The sequence below is a fragment of the Vombatus ursinus genome, unplaced genomic scaffold, assembly GCF_900497805.2.
Source record: "Vombatus ursinus unplaced genomic scaffold, bare-nosed wombat genome assembly UNPS02015255.1, whole genome shotgun sequence".
NCBI lineage: Eukaryota > Metazoa > Chordata > Mammalia > Diprotodontia > Vombatidae > Vombatus > Vombatus ursinus.
The window spans coordinates 29,678,279-29,704,028 of NW_020955033.1; the positions used below are offsets into that span (position 1 = coordinate 29,678,279).

At 36.5% G+C, this 25,750-nt stretch overlaps 1 protein-coding gene across 2 annotated transcripts in view; it reads right to left on the reverse strand.

Annotated features, from left to right (window-relative positions):
* The window catches only part of LOC114031825 (phosphatidate phosphatase LPIN2), a 106,638-nt gene that overhangs the window by 56,202 nt on the left and 24,686 nt on the right, over window positions 1-25,750 (reverse strand). For both annotated transcript variants that reach the window (XM_027846961.1, XM_027846960.1), the window contains exons 2-3: window positions 9,163-9,363; window positions 1,814-1,909 (exon numbers count right to left, since the gene is read on the reverse strand). In XM_027846961.1, the coding sequence (XP_027702762.1) occupies window positions 1,814-1,909; window positions 9,163-9,354 (288 nt within the window). In that variant the 5' untranslated portion in view covers window positions 9,355-9,363. The remainder of the gene's footprint in view (window positions 1-1,813; window positions 1,910-9,162; window positions 9,364-25,750) is intronic.

The window sequence follows — 25,750 nt, forward strand, 5'->3', positions numbered from 1 at the left end:
AAAAAGTTTCCTCAATAGGAATTCCCTATATTCATGAAATTACAGTCCCCAAAATATTTTTTCCTAGTGACAGGTACATCTTCACAAAAATATGCTACTCATACTTAGATGTCAATTAAATGTCAGTTTTACTTAACTGTGAAATTTAGGAAGTAATATATTTATTAAGTTAAAGACATTTTGGTAATTTTTAAAAATATAAATCATATTAGTTCTAGCTTTAATGTGACAGAAAGTCATGTAGAGCAAATCAACTTCCCTATATCTTTCTAACTTTCAGCAACAAACAATAAAAATGTCCAGGAGCCTAGGTGACAAAAAAAAAATAAGATTCTATTCATTATGTCTAGCTATCCCTACTCACAAAAACACTCCACCTAAAAAAGGAGGCCAGAGAAAATTTTTAAAAATGAGTTGAGGTTAAGGATATATGACTCAAGTGAGACAGTAATATAAAGTGCTTGGCAGACTTTAAAGAGCTACTTAAATGTCAGTTGTTTTTCTTATTACTTAGCTGAACAGTTAGGTCAGTACTGTTCAAAAGTCTTTTAAAAAAGGAAGAATGAGTGTGCTACATATGGAGGTCTTTCTCACTCTTATACTCAAACTTGAAGACAAGCTCACACAGAATTTCTAAATTAATTATGAAGTTAGAGAAGTTGTATTCCCTAGAAATATTTCCACCTTCAAGGTAAAGAAAGTCTAGCTTAAAATGGTGAGACATCATACTCTTCTTCATCCCCCAAGACAATAAAATGATACAGTTCCTTCTTTCAAGGACATATAGTAATATATATTTGAAAATGTTTAATGTGGAAAACATTATTAAATTTGGAATATTTTAATAACAGAGATCATGTTCTTTTGAATAGTAAAGTTGCATTTTTAATCAATATTATGTTTTAAAGAAATGCAACTAACTTTTAACAGGCACACAATTTCAGAGGGAAACTAGTTAAGTGATCAGCAGGAAATATAGCATATTTTTAGCTCAGTATTAGGGAATACTAAACTAGCATGTCAAGAAGTATCTGTATCTGCAGTTGCCTTTGCTCAGTTTAGATGGAATCATCGCAAAGTGTTGGTTAGTCAGTCCTCTCAACATGTTTGTTTACATATGGTACACAATTCATCACGAAACCATTTTCCTGTAATGAGAGCTATTTGTGGTTATTTTAAAAACTCTCAAAAATGATTAGTCATTGTAACAACTGTAACTTCAACTGTCATTTTCTGGTTTTTTCCTTCATGGGCAGCTGAAAGAATTCCATGTAAGACAAATAAATCTAAGTAATGGTGATGTAATACGAACAAGTAGACAATGTGCAAGGAATTCTCTTGATTTGGTAAACATGTTTTCTAAGTCTAGAGGTCAGCACCCTAAAGAGATATGGCTTGGCAGCTAAATGGAACTTTATGTCTTGACTTTCATGTTTACCTGAGATGAACTGCAAATAAAACTTATTTAAGTTAAAAGGAGATATATGTGCCTGCTCTCACAGGGAGGAAAGAATGCAAAAGCTCTTTACTGAATCTCTAGAGTACAATAAAGATATACAACAGAGATTCAATGTCAGTAAAGACTTCTACTAGCTGGATGAGATGCCATGGTCACTATCCCAGCTGCAAGCAGTGAAACCTGAAGTTTCTCTAATCAGCAGAAATTGTGGGCATGACCAGTCATAAAAACTGCTGAGCATTTCTGTCATTTTAGTTACAGAAGAAAGGAATCTCAGACACCAGTATTGGGTGATGACCTGGATGAGGCAGTTGCCAGTTTCACCACTGTGACACCAAAGTTCTGAAAACCTACATATTCCTCTTCAATCTCCTCGACAAAGAAGGCTTCTCCATTATCCCCCAGCTTCATGTGAAGATCCACAGCATCGCCATTGATTTCTATGTCAATCTGCAACAGGAACAGATTTTCATCAGTGAGCTCACCAGCACCAGGACCATGAATGCTCAAATAAAAATTACATCTATCCTCCAATATCCACAATCACAATGCTTCATAAACCCTGCAAATGTTTCTCTGACAGTGACTTTCTCCTAAACTTACCATATCTCTAGATCAAGAAATGAATCCAAATGCCATAGAAGGCTGTGCCTTAAAAGGCTAGCTCATTCATCTCTTGGTGAATTCAAGACCACTTCTGGGCGGTCCAAGACCAGCCTGAAATGGACCTGTAGTCTACACTCTAGTTACTACTTCAATGACCCATGATTTTATAGGTATAGCTACCCCTTCCATCACGCCAAATGAAAACCATCCACATCTTAATAGGCTGTTTTCATGAGATACTAGGGACAGAAAGATTCATCATCCGAGAGGTGATATGCCCCTCTGGTTTTGGCTGGGCTGGTCCATTGTTGGATCTGTACTTGGAAGTTTTTCCAGTTCTCAAAGAACTTCTGGCATAGTCTTTCAGAAACCAAGGGTACTTTTACACCACTAGGAGGCATCCAAAGGGCTTCAAGGGAAATATTTATTCATAATTCTTATAGACAGGTAGTGACTAGGTGGGTGAAACAACCAATACTTTTTTTAAAAATGAAAAGGCATATTTCTTATTTAAATCAGAGTTTAAAATTCTGTGTTAAAATGTTTTAAAAATAAATTACATTAAAAGCAAGAGTTTTTAGCCTTTTTTTAAGTCTCTCTAGCTGAAAATAGGATTATAAAATTATAAAAGAAATCAATTATATTATGAAAAAAATTTTTTTTAATCACTTTTTTTTTTTGGTGAGGCAATCAGGGATAAGTGACTTGCCCAGGGTCACACACCTAGTAAGTATCTGAGGCTGGATATGAACTCAGGTCCTCCTGACTTCAAGGTCGGAGATCTATCTACTACACCACTTAGCAGCCCTGAAAATACTTTTTTAAACAAGTTTTCTGACCCCCAAGGTTAAAAATCCAATTTAAATATATGAGACAATCTTGTTTTATGTTAATGACACCTATATATTTCAAACAGAAAGTAAGTATATAAACTTTTTAGAAGCATTCTATAAATAAGTCATTGACTGGCCCTAGCTCATTTTCCTGGCAACAATGACATTTTATAAGAGGGCTTTTCTGTAATTTCTGGAGTTAGTCAATTAGCATTTATTAAGTACTTACTATGTGCCAGGCACTGAGCTAAGTGCTGGGGATATAAAAAGAGGCAAGACAGTTCCTGCTCTCAAGTTCTTGCTCTAATTGGGGAGACAACAATACAAACAATATGTCAACAAACAAGATATATTCAGGATAAATTGGAGATAATCAACAGAGAGAAGTCAATAGAAGATTTACTTGATCCTGGAGACAACAGGAAGCTACTGAAGTTGAATGATTAAGGGGATGATATGATCAAACTTATGCTTTAGGAAGATCGATCAGAAAATTGAACGGAGAATTGCCTGGAAAAGGTAGAGACTTAAGGCAGAGAGGACTGGGCATGTCATTAATATCTAGCAGTTAATCTTTTTAATATTAAACTACATGAACAAATTTCAGATCTAAGAGTGATCCATTTAAGAAATACATGTTTTCTTATGAGACTCAAAGAAAATTCCAAGAGTGAACAATTCACTGAGAGTATATTATGAACTCATGTAATAATTCAGTTCTTGACAATGGCTTCTTCAGGTAAAGAAAAGAATGTTTTATTCCTTAGCAGTTCTTCACTAAAGTGAAAAACAATTTGAAAATTTAGATAGAAAAAAAAAATCTATTCAATGAGTAGAAAAAGGTAAAGACTATGTCAGTAGCTTCATCCAAGAGGTTCAGTTCCTTGTGCTGACCTGAAATAATGTATTCAACTTTTGTTTTCATTATGCATTTATGACTAGAATAATTGAACATTCAAAAGTAGATTGCTTGCTTTGTTAAAATAATTATGTTTGCTGACTGAATTTGTAATTTGGCTTTTGATAAAACAAGCATTCATTTATTAACTATATTTATTAACTATGCATGGCTATACGTGGCCCTCTGGGTCCTCAAGTGTAGGCCTTTGAATGAACCGAACTTCACAAGAACAAATCCCCTTAATAAAAGGATTTGTTCTATAAAACTTGGACTCGGTCAAAAGGCCGCACCCAAGGACCTAGAAGGCCACATGCGGCCTGGAGGCTGCAGGTTCTTCACCCCCGTCCTACCTTCAATGAGTTCGTAAGATAATAGGGAGCAAAAGGAATGAGATATACTCAAATCCCTACAAGATAAATGAGAAAAACAACGAAGTACACATGAGTTCTAAGAATCCTGAGAGCCTGGGGTGTGACTTCTTCTGGGGTGGAGCTCTGCAGAGCATGTACCTCCATGGAAAAGGAAAAAAGCTGAGCAAGATCTTGAAGGAAGATAAGAAAGATGTCAAGAGGTAAATTAGGGGAGGAGGAGAAGAGCTTGTTCCAGTCTAGAAAACCATTCTCAAGAAGGTAGCAAATCACATCTATCAGATTGGCTAATCTGACAAAAAAGGAAAATGTTGGATGTTGGAAGGGATGTGGGAAAACTGGGATACTAATGCACTACTGGTGGAATTGTAAACGGATCCAACCATTTTGGAGAGCAATTTTGGAACTATGCCCAAAGGGCTACAAAACTGTGTCTACCCTTTGATCCAGCAATACCACTGCTAGATTTATATCCCAAAGACAACCAAAAAAAAGGGAAAAGGACCTTTTTGTACAAAAATATTTACAGCAGCTCTTCTAACAAGTGGAAATTGAAGGGATGCCCATTAATTGGGGAGTGGCTAAACAAGTTGTGGTATATGATTGTAATGGAATATTATTGTGCTATAAGAAAGGACAAGCAGGATGATTTCAGAAAAACCTGGAAAGACTTAAATGAACTGATGCATAGTGAAGTAAACAGAACCAGGAGAATGTTGTACACAGTAACAGCAATATTGTAAGATGAAGACCCGTGAATAACTTGGCTATTCTCAGCAATATAATGATCCAAGACAATCCCAAAGGACTAAAGATGAAGCTTACTATCTGCCTCTGACATTGGCTGAAAACAGACTGAAGCACACTATGTTGCACTTTCTTTCTTTCATTTTTTTCTTTTATTTGAGTCTTCATGTACAAAATGACTAATATGGAAATATTTTACATAACTGTACATGTATAACCTATAGCTGACTGCTTACCATCTCAGGGAAGGGAGAGGGAAAAAAGGGATAGAATTTGGAACTCAAAATTTTAAATAAAAATGTTAAAAAATTAAAAAGAAAAAGAAAGTACAACTGTATTTATGAGAATGTGCAGGGATAATAGTAGGAAAGAAATAGGAAGGTTATAATGACTTTCCAACATCCATAGGATTGTAAGCAACAGGGCTATAGTAACATAAAACATAGCCAAGGCCTAAGAAAGTTATATATTTTAATAAAAATAATTTTTTTAGCAATTAGCTAAAAGGTCATTTAACACTTAAAAAAAAAGAAGGTAGCAAATGAGGAAAATACCAATTTGGAGGACAGTGAGAAGTTAGTTTGAGTAAGACGGGGTTGTGCAAAGATGAGATAAGGAAGGGGACTGGAATTGTGACTTCATTAGTGGATCGAACTCCCTTAAGAGGAATTCCCTCTAATGATGCAGGTCGGTCACTTCCCTGCAACTGACAGTCTTACAGATTTGCCTAAATTACTGAATAGTCACATGACTTGTCCAGGGTCACGATAATAGTACCTGTCAAAGCTGGAAACTGGGCCCTGGTCTTCCTGACTCCAAGCCAGCTCTTTGTTCTCTATTCCAAACTGCCTCTTGGGTGAAGATAAGTACCTTAAACTAAGACTAGAAAGGTAAGTTGGAATCATACTATATAGGGCCTTGTCAGGCAAAGGACTTTGTATTTTACTCCCTAAGCAATAGGAACACTATTGAAGATTATCTGAACAAGAGAGTAACATAATCAGGCCTATGCACTAGAAAGATTAACATGACAACAATGTCAATTAGTCATGCAATAAACATTTATTTAACACCAACTCTGTACCAGGCTCTGTGCTAAGCTCTGGGGTTACAAAGAAAGGCAAAAGACCGTCCTTGCCTTCAAGAAGTTCAGAGTCTAATGGCAATATTTGGAAATTTGGAACCTACAGGCTGAAATCATATTTATGAAAAGCATTCTTAATAACAAGGCAGCTAGGTGGTACAGTGGATAGAGAGTTAGGCCTGGAGTCAGGAAGACCTGAGTTCAAATCTGACCTCAGATACTTACTAGTGTGTGTCCCTGGGCAAAGTCACTTTACCTTTTTTGCTTCCATTTCCCCAATTACAAAATGAGCTGGAGAAGGAAATGGCAAACCACTCCAATCTCTTTGCCAAGAAAATCCCAAATGCGGTCATGAAGAGTCAGACACAACTGAACAACAACAACTTCTCAATAATATTGGCAGAAATGCATCAGGACAGCCCTAGTTAGTTTTACTAATAGGAGAATGAATGCCAGTGGTTTAGAAAATCAGTATCTCTCCCAAACATCCTTAGAATGTTTCTCTCTTTTCCTTTCTATCACTGGTTCTAAGAAAGGACTTTAATGAAAGCCTCAAGATAATATAGCAATGATACCAGAAATACACAAGTACTCTGGCAGTCTTTGAGACCTTATACAAAAATCTTATTACTTGCCATATCCCAAGATAGAGAATAATAAGAACAATTTAATTATAGGCATAATCTTGTGTTGGAAGGAAGGAAATCTCATCATTAACACCCTCGTGAGTTCTCTCCACATTATCCTCCCTTTCCGGAAATAGGATGTCATTTACCTATTAACATGTTATGATAATGCCCTGCAAAATCTGTTGGTATATGACCAACAGATGGAATCTCAAGCACAGACATATCTTAAAATAAAAAGCCTTTTCTTCTGGCCAGAAGACTAATGAAACTGTTTGATCAAAAACTCAAATCGAAGCAAGGAAACTGATGACGATTATGCAGAAAAAAGAGAGCAAGGTTTTCAGTCTTCTTTACATTTACACTCTCTACTTCCATCCAATATTTCTGGGCAACATAGAGACCCAGAAACATTATCCTTTCAAGATTTTATGTAATATGTGTAATGTGCTCATTACATTCTTCTTGGCCAGTAGAATATATCCACCATTAATTAAACAACAGATATGATGCCAGTTTTTATTTTTTGGCTATTGTTTGAGTCATTATTCAAAAGAGCTTGGTTACAAGAACAAACAACTTGGTGAATGATGTTGCATTTCCATATTTTTTATTTATACTAAAGGCCTTTTAAAAAAAGTAAAATGTTTTATGAAAATAAATATCCTCCATATGTGCTTTCATAGCTGTCAATTTAAAAAAACCTAAATTTGTAAAAGTAGGGCAGGTTACGGTAACACACAGTCTCCATGGCACCATGGAAATTCCAAAAGAAGAGCCAAGGGTTAGTGTTACCGGGAATAAAACAAAAACAAAAACAAAAAACAAAGACTAGGAAAATTGAGTTTGGTCAAATGCCACTTTTGCAAAAACAGAAAGTTTCTCAGTCAGCAAGTAAGTAACACTACTTTTGGTTTCCAACAGCTAACCCTTTAGTTTCACATAGCAGCAAACACATGCCAAACCACATTAATCCTGCTGCCTCCGGAAAATGCAAGGGGAATTGAGTTGAAACTAAACTTTGTTACGCCACCACCTTGAAATAAAATCATATATGTCTGAAAAAATGAATGACTTGTTTTGTGAAGCCATTAGTCCTTTCTTCTCTGCCTCCTTCAAAGTACAATACATTTAACAGGGTCGGGGGAATTTTCAGCTTAAAGGCATAAACCAGACATGTCCCCTGTTTTGTGTACATTTACATACACACACACACACACACACAACATACACTTGAAACAAAATATATTGCAAACTTATGCAGTGGGTCTTCCAAAATACAATCTTAGATTTAATAGTAGAACTCCTTTTGTAGCCATGTTATGGTGGAGGGAGGGGAGGGGGAAGTTGAGAATCGCTGAAAAATTTTCCTACAAACTTTTAGTGAAGATGGTGAGGCAAAAGGATGAAGATTATCAAGAAAGTGTTTTAGTTTTACACATACTAAGTGCTCCAAACATATACACTGAATGAGTGCCTCAGAAGGAATAATGATGCTATGAACCTTCCAAACTCCAAAGTTAAGAAGTGTAATTCATCTTCATCAGGTGAAGCAATGAACCTTCTCAAGCCATGTTCAAGTGAAACTTCTCCATTTGTGGCTTCTGTTTCATGACAAGGAAGGATAAGAGTGAAGATAAAGCAGAGAGCTGGCACCAAATGCTGGCATGGCAATTTGTCACCCAGGATGTCCCACGTTGAAGAATACAATGAAGGTCACTTTTAAATATTACTTTTTATGAATGAAGACGTTTTAATGAGACAGTAGGATACTATTCTTGGAGTCAGTAGAGGAGTGAGTTTAAATCACACTTGCAACACCTGTAAGCTGGTTCAGCTTTCAGTCAACTCATCATGGTCCTATGTGGAGTTTTCTTGGCAAAGACACTGAAAAGGTTTGCCATTTACCTCTCCAGCTCATCTTACAGATGAGGAAACTGAGGCACACAGGGTGAAGTGATTTTCCCCAGGGTCGCACAGCTAGGATATGTCTCAGGAAAACTCAGGAAAATGAGTCTTCCTGACTCCAAGCCCAGCACACTATCCATTTTGTAACCTAGCTGCCCTGTAAGCTGATTAGGGAATACTTAAACCTGTCTCTCTGAGCCTCAGTTTTTAAATGTGTAGAACTGTAGGTATAGTGGCTATAGTAACTCATGTATCATCTATATCAAACTGCTTGCCTTCCAAGGAGAGAGGAAGGGAGGGGAGAATTTGGAACGCAAAATTTAAAAAAAAATAAATGTTAAAAATTGTTTTTACAAGTAATTAAAATATATGAAAATTTAAAAATAGGTATCATGTCTGATTTACATGTTCATTATGAGGACCAAATGAGACAATGTATATAAACAAGCACTTTGTAACCCCTCAAAACTTTAATGTCGTTTGCCTAGTGACACCACTGTCATTAATTTAACTTGTGTGGGGGAAAAAAAATCTAGAAGACAATAAGTACTTGCTAACTGATTGATAATTAGCCCCCTTTTATCCCCTTCAAAAAAAAAAAAAAAAAAAAAGGCTGCTAGTGATGCTTACCACTTTTTCCTTTGATCTGAGGACTCCAAGCTTCCCAAACCGAACATGAAATGGAGAGCACTGATAGGTGCCGTCCTGCTGCCGGACCACAATGACATCAATGCAACCAGAGAGAGTGGCTTGATTAATGCCCTTGTATAGCTCCTTCACAGTGACAATGACTTGCCCAGCCAGCTGCCCCACATAATTCATGGTTTGAGACTAAAAAAAAAAAAGATAGGAAAATACAAATTAAATGATAACAAATCATAGCTATAATCCAGTTGGCATCAAGATGCCACTCCAGGTAGCAAGATTTTTATATTTTGCCAAATTTTCACAAGATCCCCTAACTTGGAAAGTCCACTGATAAGCTTTATTTGTGACTGACTACCCCGTAAGGTCTTCCATTATGTCTATAGGTCTACTCGTTTTCTCCCTGACACAGCTGTCAGTAGGTACTCTTCTCTCCTTCCTCTTTCCTTTCTTGGCCATTGGCAATGCCTATTTCTCAATAGCCAAGACCTATAAACCTACACCTACCGTATGATGAACATTAGACTACCCATCACCACCCAAAATTGGGACCCTCAAAATACTTGCCACTCAAGTCCCAGGTGAATATCCTCCTCCCCCAAAGAACCAGCTCCCCACTGTTACCACCTGCCAAAGATCTGGATTCCAGCTCACAACCACCACCACCTGAAGACTGTGACCCCATATGGCTTTGGCTGCCCACAAAAGATGTGGCCTGAAGTCCTAGATCCATCAGTGTCATCGACGGACCCCAGAAACCTTCCCCCACCTTCCATGCTTCCTCCTGCCTGGATCCCGTTCCCTGTTACCATGGACCCCTGGAAATCCCACTTTGGTTACTGTGGCCAGTACTGGAGAGAGAGAAGAGGGAAAGAGTGTCCCTCCTCCCACTGCCCAGAGTCCTAAAATAGAACTTGGAATAAGTTTTCCCATGGAAACAATATTATACGTGGTTGTTAGATTCCATAGTAAGGCGTAATATGAGACAGCATAGTGTAATTTAGCTATATCATAGTTTAAAAAGTCCTTTACCAGCTGATGTAGGAACCTTAACACTCTTTTATTATACTATAAACATTTTTATAATATTGTTTCTATGGGAAAACCATTCTGAGTTCCAAAACAACAAACTGACAAACAGTTTTGGAATGGAATGGAATCTTCCAGGGATGACATATTTGTATTTCATAAGCAAAATGAAATACATGCTTTCATTTTCATTACCTTCCTTAAGATACTTAATGTGATCATTTTAAACCACCTAATAGATTTTCCCTCTCTTATTGATTTTCAACCTGAGATCATGACCCAAAATGGGATCCCTAAGTATCTACAGAAATGATTTTCTGAACTTTAGGTGTGATAGGCGTCTCTAGAAACTAGCTAAAGTGGACTTCCTTCAGAAGATGTGTGATAGAAACTGGGGAAAAAAACTGGCTAAAGTTCCCTTGCTCCCACCCCTAACGGATTCCTTAATCCTTAAAATGTGCCCCATTGTTCCAGCCAAGAGTGATCAGCTTTAATGTGTGAACACTGCCTCTCCTCCCCCTTACCCTCCCTACCAATGGGTTTGAATATTGCTTTTCCTCCTCATAGTCATTGTGACATGACTGTAGCTAGGGCCCTGTTAACTTTCAGGCAAAAGTGTATGCCAAGGATCTTTAAAATTAAGTATTATCTGTTTAGTTCTCTTTTAGATCTTAAAGACTCATTTAAGGTCACAGGAAAAAAAAAGAATTGGAAGTAGCTTTACTCTCAGTTGATAAAGATTATTACAAAGCATTTACAGATGTGGAAAACTCACACACAAACAGAACACCTGAACCTGAGCTCCCTCTGCCTTGCTGTTCTAATGACAATTACTTAGAAGAAATGGTTGGTTCTTATTAAGAATTTTATGGCACCAGATAACAGTTTTTATTCAAGAGCAATAAATTCAACAAATACTAACTAAAAGTCAACTACATGACAGAATAATATACAGTGAACAGTGAGATACAAAGATTAGATAAAATAAGGTATTTGCCCTTAGGAAGTTTCCAGTCTAGTTTGTAGGGACAATTTAAATTTTATATACTCCACAGATCAACTCAAAAAATGAGTTAATTTGACAAGTTTAACTCATTAAGCTACATCTTGCATCACAATTAAAAAAAAACACAATTCATTAATGATTTTTAAGTTTTTTGCTTTTGGGTCTGGGTTACAATAATAAATTCTAGGCCTTGAAATAGTCTCTGAAAATAGAAAAATGAGACAGCAAGAGTTTCACTGTAAATGATTCACATTTAAAGCCTATATTTCAGGAGCTCAGGCTCAGGGTTAGAAGTCATCTTAGTCAAATTTCATCATTTCACAAAGGAGGAAAACTGAGGCCCAGAGAAATTGTTACTTTCCCAAGCTCATGGCTGGTGAAAGATTTGAGATTTGAAATGTCCTGAATCCAAACCCAGTGTTTTCCTATTATACCACACTGCCTTTTGAAAAGAAAACCTCTGAAATTTTTATATTCTGTAGATAATATGATGACGTTTGGTGCTCAGCAGACTGCCAAGTAGCCTAAGTTTTAGCTGATGCTTAATCAATGACAACATTTTAAAAACAGCATTCTGATCTTTGTAAGAAGAGACCAACTCGCACCTGTTATCTACTTCTAGTATAGCTTCTCTTACTTGGGAAACAGAAAAAAGTAAATCTAGTGATACAAATGGGCAATATGATGCAGTGGATAGAAAGCTGTCCTGGAAGCCAAGAAGTGGGTCCAATGCCTGTCTCTGACACTCACTGGCCATGTGACCCAAGGTAAGTCTTCTAACTCTTAGTGATCTAGGCATCTTCCTAAGACCATAGGTTGTTAGAGAAGGCACTAACTTGTTACTATTAGAGGTACTTCATTACATCAAAATGATCCCAAATCGATTCCCTACCCCATACACCGACCAATCCAACAGCAATCAATAAGCATACATTAAATGTGTATATATTGAATATAGTATATATGTATGTATATATACATACATAAACATATATATAATGCATGTACTAGGCACTGGGAATATAATGATTAAAAAAAGGAAAGAGTCCCAGTTTTTAAGGAGATAACATTTTATAGGGGAAGGCATAATTAGTGACTAGATCCATAACTATTATATGAAAGCAATATAGTATAATGTAAAGAGCATCAAAATTGCAATCGGTAGACCTAAATTCTAGTACTTTGTTCCAACTCTGTCACTAACTAGTAAGGTAACTGTAGGTATATGTCGCCTCTCTGGGCCTCAGTTTTCATATCTGTAAGTTAAAAAGCTGACTTATTAGTGAATCTCTAACATTTTGAATTTACTCTTTTTTAAAGTCAAAATATACACGCTTTGAGAGAAAAGACACCAGTGAAAATGGAACATCAGGTCCCTAATTAAGAACATTTATGTTCATTCAAAATGCTTTTAATTACCATGGTTAAGTGATATGCTGCCTATGTAAGAAAAAACTATTGTGCAAATGTTGGTTTCTAAATACAGAAAAATATAGGCTGTCAAATCACTGGCCTTTGCTTAGCAGGCACGAAGAGCTCTGTTTATATGAAGAACACTGAAATGACAAAAGTAATGGCAGATACACAGGGAGATGTGCTATACTGTGATAATGAAAAACAGTAACTTATTCGAATACAAACAAGGCAGAAGGGAGAGCTTTGCTCTTGGGTGTGTTTGAGGGAAAAGCATGTAATCGCCCTGCGGAGGAGGCCCTGCTTTGAGCAGGGATTACATCATAATTATTTACTCAACTGCAACATCAAGGACTGCAAGAACACCCCACATCTATAAAGCATTTAATTAAGTCACTGATCACATGCAGGCTCTAATGTTTAGAGAAAAAGCACTGCTACAGGTAGAGTAAGGTACAGTGGTAAAAACAAGTCAGAAAATCCCAGTTCTAATCCCAGTTTTTACAGGTACTAGGTGTCATTTAAATTTGAGCCTTAGTATCTTCATCTGTAAAATGGGGACAAGATATGCATTATGAATCAATTAACAAACATTTATTGATTAGTTAGTAAATGCCAGGCACTGTGCTAAGGTACAAACAAAAGTGCCCTCAAGAAACTTACATTCTAATGGGGAATAAAAACATATGAGTCTCTTAGTACATAAATAATGTATATAACATGAATACAAGAGAATTTTGGTGGAGAGTACACTAGCAATTAGGAGCAGGATTAAGAAGGGTTTCACATAGGACAGGAGCTGTTATATGAGGTTCATCCACTCCAAGGGGGTCTTTGGAAAGATTTCAGGGGATGAGAGAAACACAACTTTGTTTTCACTAACCTCTAACTGAAATTAATCATTTCCTTCAACTATGATTTTTTTAAAAATTCTGAGAAGGAGATCTATAGGTTTCACCAGACTGCCAAAGGGGTCTATGACACAAAAGAGATTAAGAACCCCTGATATATAGAAGGTGATGCTTGATCTGGGTCTTGAAGGTTTCAATGGGCAGAGGAAAGGAGGGAGTCCATTCCAGGCATAGGGAACACACAATACCAAGCACAGAGATGGGTAAAAAAAAGAAAAAGGATAAAGATGGCATGAGAGTGTACCATACTCCATATGGGGGAAAAAAAAAAGTGTGGTTGCTTTAGTGTTAAGTAGCTTTAGAAATGTGAGATGCTATTGATAGTGGTAGCAGGAAATAAACTAACCTCTCTCTTAAGTAAAAATATCAAAAAATACTATCTGAAGCAGGAACAGGAGAACCTTTTTCCTACTGTGACCAGCTCAGGTGAACCTTTTTCCTACTGCGACCAGCTCAGGTGTTATTTCCTCCGTGATGCTTTCTTGTTCTTTCTATGAAAGTCAACCCCTTCTCCTTGAACTTCTCATTTCCAAAGCTAATGCCAAAAAATAACATTATTTTATAGGTGAGGAAACTGAGGCTATTCAAGAAAGTTAAATAACTTGTCCGTGCATGTGAAGCCAGTAAATGTCAATGTCAGGATTCAAAATCAGGTTTCCTGACACCCAAGTCTAGCATACTTTCCACTATGCCATAATTGTCTCTTGCTATGATATCTGACTTCACCCATACACACAATCATAGCAACTTGTGTTATTAGTTATAGATATCTAGGTCTTTTGGGGACTATACTGGAGCCAGCTGGAACCAGTTCGAACCAGCTTGAGGGAGTTTACTGCTAAATTTCAGTGTGAGCACTGACACCTCAGAAATCAGCAAACTACAAATTAGGGCTTGCTTTATAGTTTCATTGAGTGTCTAGCCTTAAGAAAGTGATGGTGAAAATGTTAATAGAGAAGATTAAATTTAAAAGTGTGTTGTCATACATTTCCTGCTGGTTCCCCAAAGTAAGATGTAAAACATTTACCAACACACTATCTTATCCCTTTTCTATTCTATGTATAGAATAGATGTAGGGCCACGGGCCCATCTCAGCTATCTGTCCTCAGCTTCTCACATAATGCCTTCTGCTTTTTTTTTTTTTTTTTTTTTTGGTCAGCCCGGTGACTTCATTGGTATAGGGAATTCCCTCCCAAGGAAGAAATTTCTTTGTCTATTGACACCTGATGTCAGCCTTGTAGTCTTAGAAGCACTAAGGCACAGGGTCACAAAGTAAATTGCTTTCACTGGCAACTACCCTCTCCCTAATCTTCAATCTTTCCCTATCCACTGGCTCCTTCTTTACTGCCTAAAAATAAGTATGTCTCTCCATTAATAAAATTGAAAAAAAAAAAAAAAAAAACCTTCACTAGATCCCATGATCCTTTCCTCTCTATTTCAAATTCCTTGAAAAAAATCATTTATACTCAGGGCCTCCACTTCTTTTCTTCTAAACCTTGTAAAATCTGGCTTTCTACCTCATCATTCATCCCCAGCTATTCTTTCCAAAGTAACCAATGTTGTCTTAATCCTTTTTCTTTACCACTCTATAGAATTTGGCACTACTGAACACCATCTACTCCTATGTATTCTCCTTTTTGGGTTCTCTCAATACTTGTCTCTTTGGATTCTCTTCCTACCTGTCTGACTAGTCTTCAGTCTCCTTAACTGGATCATAATCCCTATCATATCTAACTGTGGTGCACTGGGCCTTATCTTTTCTTTCTATACACTCCTTCATTTGGTAGCCTCATCATTTCCCAAAAGTTCAATTATAATCTCTTGTATACTTGTTTCCCAACACTTTGTAATCAGCGGAGTTCAAGTCTCATATTATCTATTAGACCTCTTGATACACCTGAAGCACTTCAAACTCAACAGGTCCAGAATAGCCTGAATTATCCTTTTCACCAAATCTACCCCTCCTTGAAACTTCCCTATTACTGCTGAGGGCATCATTGTCCTTCCAGGCACTAAGGTCCATAAACCTGAAATTATCCTTGATTCTCACATCCACCCCACAGATCCAATCAGTTGCCAAATATTCATTCTATCTCAACAACATCTTTTGTATACAACCCTTTCTCATCACTCACACAACCATCACCCTAATTTAGATCTTTATCACTTCTCATCTCAACTACTGAATGAGCTTCTGATTTGGTCCCCCAGCCTCTAGTCTCTCCCCAAACAAATCCATCATCCTCTTAATCATCATTATATCTTCTAGATAAAGAAAATGAAGCCCAAAGAAATGGAGTGACTGGCAAAAAAAAAACTGCATAGCTACTATTCAAAGGTCTTCTACTTTGAATATTGTGCCCTTATACCATAACTACTTCAATATAGCTAAAGATTCAATACAAAAGCACAGCAGGTAAGAATAAGAAAATTAATGAATTAGAGTTATATTTACAATTTATGATGAGAAAAGGTATATGTTATGTGCATTTAGTATGCGACTCAATCAAAATAAGTCAGCCTCAGGCCCTAGTACATTAAGTATTGACTAAATCTAAATAACTTCTGTGAAACATAAGACATAAGAAAACCAAACACACAGTCATTCCTTAATTCCTACAACTGATGAGTTTTCAGAAAGTTGGGTCTGAATCAAGTTTTTTGTTGTTGTTAATAGGATCATATCAAAAATACATTTGGAGAACTCAGTTTATAAAAGGATTTATCCCTAATTTATCTGTGTGTGTGTGTGTGCATGTGTGTGTTGACACACTGGTTATTGTCTTTCGTTTTTGAAGAGGACCAAATTGACATTACTATGTTAGAATCAAGTTAGAGTATGTCCAACCGTGGCTGATCAGACCAATATGAGCTGAGAATGCTCCACCACAGGTCGAGCGCAAATAGTCCATATGAACATTTGGGGTGGATTTTCTAAATTTGTGCATCCTGCACCTTCTCTGATGAGAGCACACCATGCTGGGTAGTCCTGTGCCAATATCTCCCATGTCATAGAGTCAATTCCAAAGTTCTTAAGAGATACTTTGAGAGTGTCCTTGTATTGCTTTTTCTGACCAATGTGTGACACATCCACATACACACATATCCCCAAATGTGTGCATATATAAACACATTTACATATATCCCCATATATGTGTATATACACATGTATAGACATCTACCTATTTATCTATCTATAGAAATAGAAAAACTTTTCATGTACTCATGCCCACTTGTAGCCTTAAATGACAGATTCTCTAATTTAAAACAAATAAGTAGTTTTAACATACCTATTTAAATTTTATTTTGCTGTCTGCATATTCTAAATGTGTGCACCTAAAGTTTCCAGAGGACAAAAAACAGATATGAGTGTCATGTGCTAATAGGCATTTAGGAGAATCGGTGCATTTGGGGTCAGGAAATACCTGGTATCCAACTTTTGACACTAACTAGATGACCTTGGGCAAGTGACTCAACCTGTTTAAACCTCAGTTTTCTTATCTGAAAAGTGGAGATAATAATCATTTCAGTACCTAACACACAGGGTTCTTATGAGTATCAAATAAGAACATAGGCAAAGTGCTTTACAAGCCTTGAAGTGTTATATACATGCTAGCCATCATTACTCTATTAGTATAATAATAAGAAATTAAATAAGGGATAGAATCATTGTTTAGGATAGATGGTATAATAACAGGCAGAAAGGTGGAATTAGTCAGCTTTTACTTTCTTTTCTCTATCAGTAAGAATAGCTTTCACACTGGGAAGAAAAAACCAAAACTGGTTAACAGAAAATGGAGAGCCTAAAGAGATGGTAAGAGAACATTTAGCAAAGCTCAATGAGTTCATGTCACCAAGGGCCTTTTCGAGCTATATATCCTAGGGCACTGAATACCTGTGACTGCTGAAGTACTGTTAGCAATCTATGAAAAATCTTAAAGAACCACAGAGGTACCAAAGGCCTGGAGATGGACAAATATTACAATTTTTAAAGTAAGAAAGGTCAATTCCAAACTATGAATCAGTGGACCTGGAAAAATTTGAGAACAAGTGATTAAAAAGATAGTTTCTGAGCACTTAGAATGTGAAGTGGTGATTACCACAAACCACTATGAGTACATCAAAAGCAGGTCATATGAAGCTGAGCCCATAGCAACACTCAGAATAGCAAACTTACTTAGAATATCCTTCAATCCAACAAAGTGAATTCAACAAATATTTAATAAAAGCCCATGGTTCACAGAGAACTGTGCTCAGTGGCAGAGAAAATACAAATTTAGATAAGACGTATTTTCTGTTCTTCATGGAATTTAGAGTCTATACATAGTAAGATATGACAAAATAATTATTATAATTACACATATAGATAATTATATGTAGATGTTACAGGCAATTATTATACAAAGTAATACATGGTACATACATTAAAGAGATACCAAAATATTTTGGGAGAGTCAAGGAGGCAAAGTGGGGAAGTCGCTACTGATTTGGGAGGTAGGAGAATTTTCCGAGCACAAGAAACAGTGGAAGCAAAGGATAGAACCTTGGCATATACTTGTTGACTTGGTGTGACTAGGGAGTATGATGAGACAGGGCTAGAAAAGGTGTGTGTCAGATTTTGGAGGGCCTTGATTATCTTCCACAATCATTTTATTGTTTATAAACAAGACAGAATGATATAGGTTGGTTAATAGTACAGTTACATGGATTCAGAACTGGACAAAATATCCTCATTGAGGAGGACTGATGGTCCAGTTTTCCATGTGAAAGAAGTTGCTGTAGTAGAGCATTGTAAGCTTTTGTCATTGGTCTCTTCAACATTTATATCTATGATTTAGATGAAGATAAAGCTGTCATATTTGCGAAATCTTTAAAAGACAAGAAAGATGGTCAACATAGAGAAAGAGGTAACAGGCAAGGTCGGCAACACAGCAGATGGAGCACTGGATATGGAATCAGGAAGACCTGAGTTCAAATACTACCTCAGACATGTAGTAGTAGCTGGGTGACCCTGGGTGAGTCATGACCTTTCTCTGCCTCAGTATCTTCATCTGAAAATGAGGATGATAACAACAGCACCAATCTCTCAGGGTTGTTGTGGGGATAATATGAGATAATATTCACTTTGCAAACTTAAAGTGTTACCATCATCATTATCATCATCATTATTAACAACAGCAGGATGATGGAATCATTATCACAAAATACTATGAAAGGGTAGAACAGTAGGTTGAATCTTACAAGATTACATATAAAATGAAGTTACATAGAATACTAAACTGGGTTTTTTAAAAAAAGAATGGCTTAAAATTTTTTAAATATTTATTCATTTTTAACTTCAAAACAAAAAGACAAAAAAAGGACATTTCCATGTACACAGTACAACATAAAAAGAGGATTCAATATAAAACCATGGATTTCCATTTTTTCACACCATTTTTTAAAAAATACCTTTGTAATAAATACTAGTCATCGTTTTCAAAAATATACTGCTTTTCTGTGCTTCCTTCTAAGTTTTCTTTTGTTCTCCACTGTGTACTTTTTTTTTTCTCCCTCCAAGAATGACTTGTTTGTTTGTTTTAAAGGTAATGAGAGTTAAGTGACTTGCCCAGGGTCACACAGCTAAGTGTCTAAGGCCGGATTTGAACTCAGGTCCTTCTGACTCCAAGGCCGGTGCTTATCCACTGTGCCACCTAGCTGCCCCAAGAATGACTTTTTAAGGCTGGTTAATAGTTCATATGAAAAAGATCTTGGACTTTTAACTGATTCCAAGTTCCATACGAGCTAATGGTTTAAGATGGCTATTCTGATCTTAGGTTACACTACTAGCAGCAAAGTGACCAGACTATAGGAAGTTATAGTCCTTCTGTATTCTGCCCTGGTTAGACCACATTTAGAGTACTATATTCATTCTAGGCACCTTATTTTTAGCAAGGATGTCAGATGACTAGAGACCCATCAGGACAGTAAGGGGCATAGGAACCATACCATACAAAGACTGGTTGAAGATGTAGGTGGAGGAGATATTTTCAAGTATATGAAGTTCTGTCATTTGCAAACAGGATTAGACTTGTTTGAAGAATAAGAAACAATGGGTAGAAGTTTCAGGGAGGCAGATTTCCAGTTGATAAGGAAAAACTTCCTAACATTAAGAATTCTCCAAAGTAACTGTTTTTTAAAGGGACTTTGAGTTCCCCATAACTGGAGGTCTTCAAGCCAAAACTAAACCAACACTTTGTTAATGATGCTACGAAGAAAATTCCTGCTATGATATACATAAAACTGAGATTCCTTTCAGCTCCTAGATAATAAACTGCATTTTGCTTCAAGTACAGTCACAGTAATAGACTACGTCTAATTTCCAAGGACCAGGCTCGATAAGTACAGTAGGCTACTTATTAATAAATTCTTTGACTATGGCCACCCCTGAAAAATAGCTTGATATTACAAAGAAATGTCTATGCCTAGAACTAGCAAAAAAGTTTGAAGGTAATCTGTGCTTTTTTAAAAAATGATTTTTATAAAGAGTAGGTAATACGTGACTGTGGTCAGTTTTTCTTACTAGGTCTTAACTCACTGGTAAAGCTTCAAGTATAAGTGAAGACATTAACCAGCCTACCTAAGTTTGAAGAAGCTTGTCACCATTGGTTCATCAGTGAGTGATGATTTGATTTTTTTTTTTTTGCCATGGCAGCTCATGAATACATATACAGTGTAAAGGGCATTATTACATTCTTCACTGGAAAAGGAAGATGAAATCATCAATATTAGAAACAAGCTAAATGTAACTGACTGCTTACTTCGGATTTTGAGGAGGGGAAGATTTTTAACAATTGGTATTTACTAAGGCACAAAAATTACTAGGATACAATTTCTTTGAAACAGGTTGACTTCTGGAAGCTTCTCTTCCCTATTTATGTATAGTATAAATAGGCACTCAAGACACTTCTGCAAAAGAACAAAAGCCAAGGTGGTAAGATGAGACTTCTGAGACTACCAATTCTCTATAAAGGATGGCAACCCTTACATTACTGTGACAGGCTGTGGGAACAGGAAACACATATTCAAAGTTATTCTCTCTCCCCTCCTCCCAAGTATCAATAAATTCCCCAACAAAAATAAGCTAAGCTGGAGTGTTAAACTTTTCCTTAGCTATCTGACTCTGAACAGCAGGTGGTCATTCAAAGTTTCAATCAGTAGTTCCTACAAAACTTCAACTTACAAGAAACCTGTCTGATCACTGTTTGAAGGATAACAGGGATTCTCACTCCCACATTATTAGCCTTGGCTAACAAGGGCATACCAGCCAAAAGCTTAGTCTAGCGACCAGGGCACTCAAGAGTGAAGAACTTATTACCAAGGAAAGCAGGGGAAGGAAAAGGAAAGTCTTAAGTCTAAGCCTTTATCTGTTTTATATAAAGACTACACTTGAGAAAAACAAAATGCTGAGAATCTGTCTGATCTGAAAGAAGATAGAGGTCAAGGGTTAAATGGAATTTGAAGATGAAATTCTATAGCACAGAAGTTTTATTTTTTAAAGAAATGAAATATTTACCATCCTTCTTGTGCATATAAACCAGTAAACACGTGTTTGTATGACTGGCTCTCTGTCTCTTATTCCTGTATTAGTGCTTTTTGATAATAACTGACACTTCTATAGAGCTCTATGACTTACAAATATATTATTATTTCAGAGAATCACAAGAACCCTGTGAGAGAAGTTTCACAGGTATTAGGATCCCCACTTTACAGACTGGGGAACCAAGGCTCAAAGAGATTAAGTGACTTGCATGTTGTCACATAGCCAGAAAAAACACATGGCCAGAGGCAGAACTCAAACCTGCTTTCTGACTCCAAACTCAATCATTTCCAATGCCTTGTGAGCTTAAGAGCTCATCAGGAAATATTGCTTCTGTTTGTAAATTCCCCTTTGAAGAGGAGAAAAATTTTCAAACTTTTGTCATGCAACTTGGTATTAATCTGATTCTATTCAGACTGATATCACTTATGATGTATTGTGGAAGATTCTTTCCAGAGGCAAGTGTAAGGACAGGAAAAAAGGACCACAGAATTTAGGTGGAGTGTGTATTTCTTATCACTATGTGGTCTCTCTCCTGCCCAGCTTCCTTGCAAAGATTATATGCTCTAATCAGTTTTTTTAGTCTCATCACTAAATATTAATTTAGTCTCTAATCAGCCAATAAACATTTATTAGGTGCCTATCATAGGCCAGGAATATAGAATTAACAGAAAAGTAAAAGTGTTCAATATTTTTCATAGCCTCATAACCCATGAACTATGAGAGCTACTTGTGATTCAAAGAGATTTTTGATAAAGCTCAAAGAAAAGGATAACCACCTAGAGATTCTAGGGCTCTTGCCGCACTTGCTCCTTGGATCACTGTAGCAGATGCTTCCCGTTTTCTGCAATTATTTTCTTCTTAGATACAGGCTAAAGTTAAGCTCATAAAAATGGGCTCTACAAGATTCTGTCCTTGACCTTTGCAAAGAGTAAAAATTCTCTCTTACCAAAATAAAATTAGTCCATTGGTTTCTTTTTTACTCTTCAGTGAAGCTGAGATTTCACCAATGGGTTTTCAAAAATCAGAGGACTTGGAAAGTATTTCTATTTTATGGTATAGCATAGCCTTTAAGGAGAAGTCAAGAAAAAGGAAAGCTTCTGGTTAGAAGTAAGGAATGTAAGATTTAAAAATAAGATATATCTTTTCTCCCATTTCCCATGAAGTAAAAAAAAAAAAAAAAAAATAGCAAAAATGTTTTCCTTTTAAGTTCCTGATCACAGAACTTAAGATTTTGTGTTTCCTATTTTCTCTGTCACTGAATGATTTCCTCTGAACAATGTTTGTACATAAATGAAAAATTAAAGGATTGCTAACAGATGTCAAAGCGTAAGGCACAATATAAATGAAAAGATTATTACTAGTATAGATGAAGAGGATGGTACTGACGCTAATAATGAGAAGGATGAGGCATTTCCAATAACTGGTGCAGCTCTACCTACACACTACTGCCCAGACCTTTCACCCTCCACAGCATATACTTGGCAAGCAAGAATGCTAACTGGGGTTAAGGGCAAAGTCTATGATAGCATACTAATGTTGTTGTATTCTCCCCAACCCCACATCGAAAGCTAACTGATTTATACTAGGAAGAACAGTACAAGCTTGGCTTCCTTCATACCACATTCTAACCAAATAAACAGGCCAAGGCAAGGGAATGGCCTGGAATTAGGACATCAGCAAAGTTTAAATCAATGAAAATAAAGTTCAGATACTAACAGTGATTTTGACCCCAGCCAAAATTTCTACTTTGTTACTAAAAGAAATGATTCTAAACTATAATCTCTAATTTCAACAGCACATACCCAAGCTTTACATCAATAAACACAAGAACAAGTCCTTAACTAATGGTCCCTAACTGTTTGGTAATAAAGAGAATCCCTTAAGAAACGATCCAGAGACACAAATAGTCAGTTTACTGTCAGCATCTCCTTCCCAACAAAAAGTGCTCTGGAGAAAAAAAAAAAGTGAGGTTTTTAAATTGTAAATGCCCCACAGAGACAGTCAGGGCTGTGGACCTGCTAGGGGGAAATATTTTGAATTAGAGCCAGGCATTTTGGGAATTGTAGTTCCCCTTCACCTTAGCCTGGAAGAAAATGGAGGAAACATAATATCCAATCTGGGATTAGGGATACAAGATCTGCAATGTGTAGAGCCAGAGCAAAAAAGGGGGTCGAGCTGCAGGTAGGAGCTAAGGAGACTAGGAAACAAGGCCGTGGCTGAATAAGGGAGTGTAGGGTAAAAGGACTTTCCCTGAGGAGGTCAGCATCATTGTCGGCAGCAAACTGACAGGACTGCTGTGATCTGATTGGGAGAAAGGCCTGGACTATAGGGGACTTTCCCTACCTAGTTTTGATTTTGAACAGTTGAATACCCCGACCTTTCACCTATTAAGATGCTGATGGAAAGAGTGCTTTGAAATCAGAGCACATGGGTTCAAATCCTGGCTTTGCCACTTATTACCTGTATGACTTTGGGCAAGCCCCAAACTGTCTTTAGGCCTCAGTTTTGTCATCTGTAAAATGAGAGTGTTGGACTAGATAGCCTTTAAAGTCCCTTTCAACTGAAATTCTATGATCCTGGATAAGATATCTGGCTCTAACATTCTATGATTCCATTAATCATTTCCTATGATTTTTCAAGAAATATTGACTGAGCATCTATTATGTGCAAGGCATTGTGGTAGGTACTGAGGGGGAGCCTATGAAAGACACACTTTCATTGATTATTAAATTACTTGGACATTTGAGTAAAGGAGTTTCAGTACTGCCCCAGGTACGCAGGTTTATTTTCTTAAAATCCCCCAATTTCAAAAAAAGTGCCTAGAATTACTCACATTTCATTTTACCATGTGTTCTTCATTATTTTGAATCATATTATCTTGAAATCATATTTAAGAAAAAAAAGTCTTTAAAAATCTAGGCTCTTGGGGCAGCCATGTGGCACAGTAGAAAGAGCAGCACCCCTGGAATCACGAGGACCTGAGTTCAAATGTGCCCTCAGATACATACTATCTGTGTGACTTGGAAAATCACTTGACACCTATTGCCTCCAAAATTAAAAAAATAACCTAGGCTGTCTTTTGATTATTGAATTTGTTTGATGGTTAGATGAAGCTATGGTTACATTTTCACCTGTGTATGATGAAACAACAGACAGAAGAATGAGAGGTTTGTTGGTTATCTAGATTCTGAAGTCATATGAGTTGATTTGAACAATGTGTATGAGATAAAAGGAGATAGTCTGTGGATAATAAAATATATAAATACCTATAAAATTTTTACAGTTTATAAGCAAGAACTTTTATACTACCACCTGTACCACCCTTCAAGTCATTCAAGAATCAGGGTTCCTCACAACCATTCTTGAGAGGTGGGGGGGGGGGGTCACATGATTCCATACAATGTGTTACATAGAGTGTATGAGGGAACTTGGATAGAATAGTCTAACCACCTATCACCTGATAACCCGGAAAATATCAACAGCAAGAAGAAGAAGAAGTTTTTGTGGTTGGTTTTTGTTGTTGACAGTTTACATATATCTGCATATTTATACATATATATGTACTTTTTACTGCCTAAGTGAAAATTACATATAAAATAACCTATTAGTACAGTGTTATACTTCCTTTTAATCTTTATATTTGTTTTTACTTTGCTAAAGCACATTCCAGAAGGAAAACATTTCTCTCTAGTGTTCTCAAGTTGGGTTCACACATAGATAACAGGCATCATATTCAGTAAGAAAACACTGAACAAGTATAGCTTTGTACTAAAGCATTTGAAATTAAGAAGCAGCCAAGTCATGATGTCATTGTGATAGCAGGTTTATAGTAGCAATAAAGCTTTTGTGAAAACTAACACTAGCTAAACTAAAACTAACATTAAAACTAGAGTCAGCTTGGATATTAAGCAAAGGACTCAGAGATGGTCATTTTTGTTTCTATCTGCTTGTTGTTTTTATAGGGAGAGAGTCAAATGCCAATTTATATCCTTCTCTTTCAGTTTAAAATGAGCATCACTTCATTTTGCTTAAAAGAGAAATATATATACACAAGTTGAGTTAACACTGCTTTATTCCAAATTTAACAATACCTCAAAGGACCAGGCTGAGTCAACTGATGCATGCATACACACACGTATATGCATATATGCATAAACATATACATATATAATCCACAAGGCAAAGAAAACAGAGATAGGATGAAAATTTTTATTTCAAAGTGAAACTATTAAAATTTTTGCATTGATTGATAGGTGCCAGGTTCTTTTAAGTGTTAAGCTGTCCTACATTTAGTTAATGCAGAGTTCTGGAACACTAACTAGCCTTATGCTGTAACTTATATTAGTCATGTATTATCATACTACCACGAAAAGAGAAAACTGAACAAATTTAAACATTCATTTGCATGTTTTAAACTAATAACACATTCTGTTCTGAATCACAGAACAGAAAAGGAAAAAAAAGGTCAACTTCTTCACACTTGGCTACAATATATAATACAGTGAAAGCCAATTTCAAAACACTGATTTGCCTTACAAACACTTAAAAGTTTATTTAAGTCAACAGGACACAGTCTTTCTTTCTCTGATGTACATAAAAGCCCAGGCCACTGACAGTTTTTGAGATCCCTAG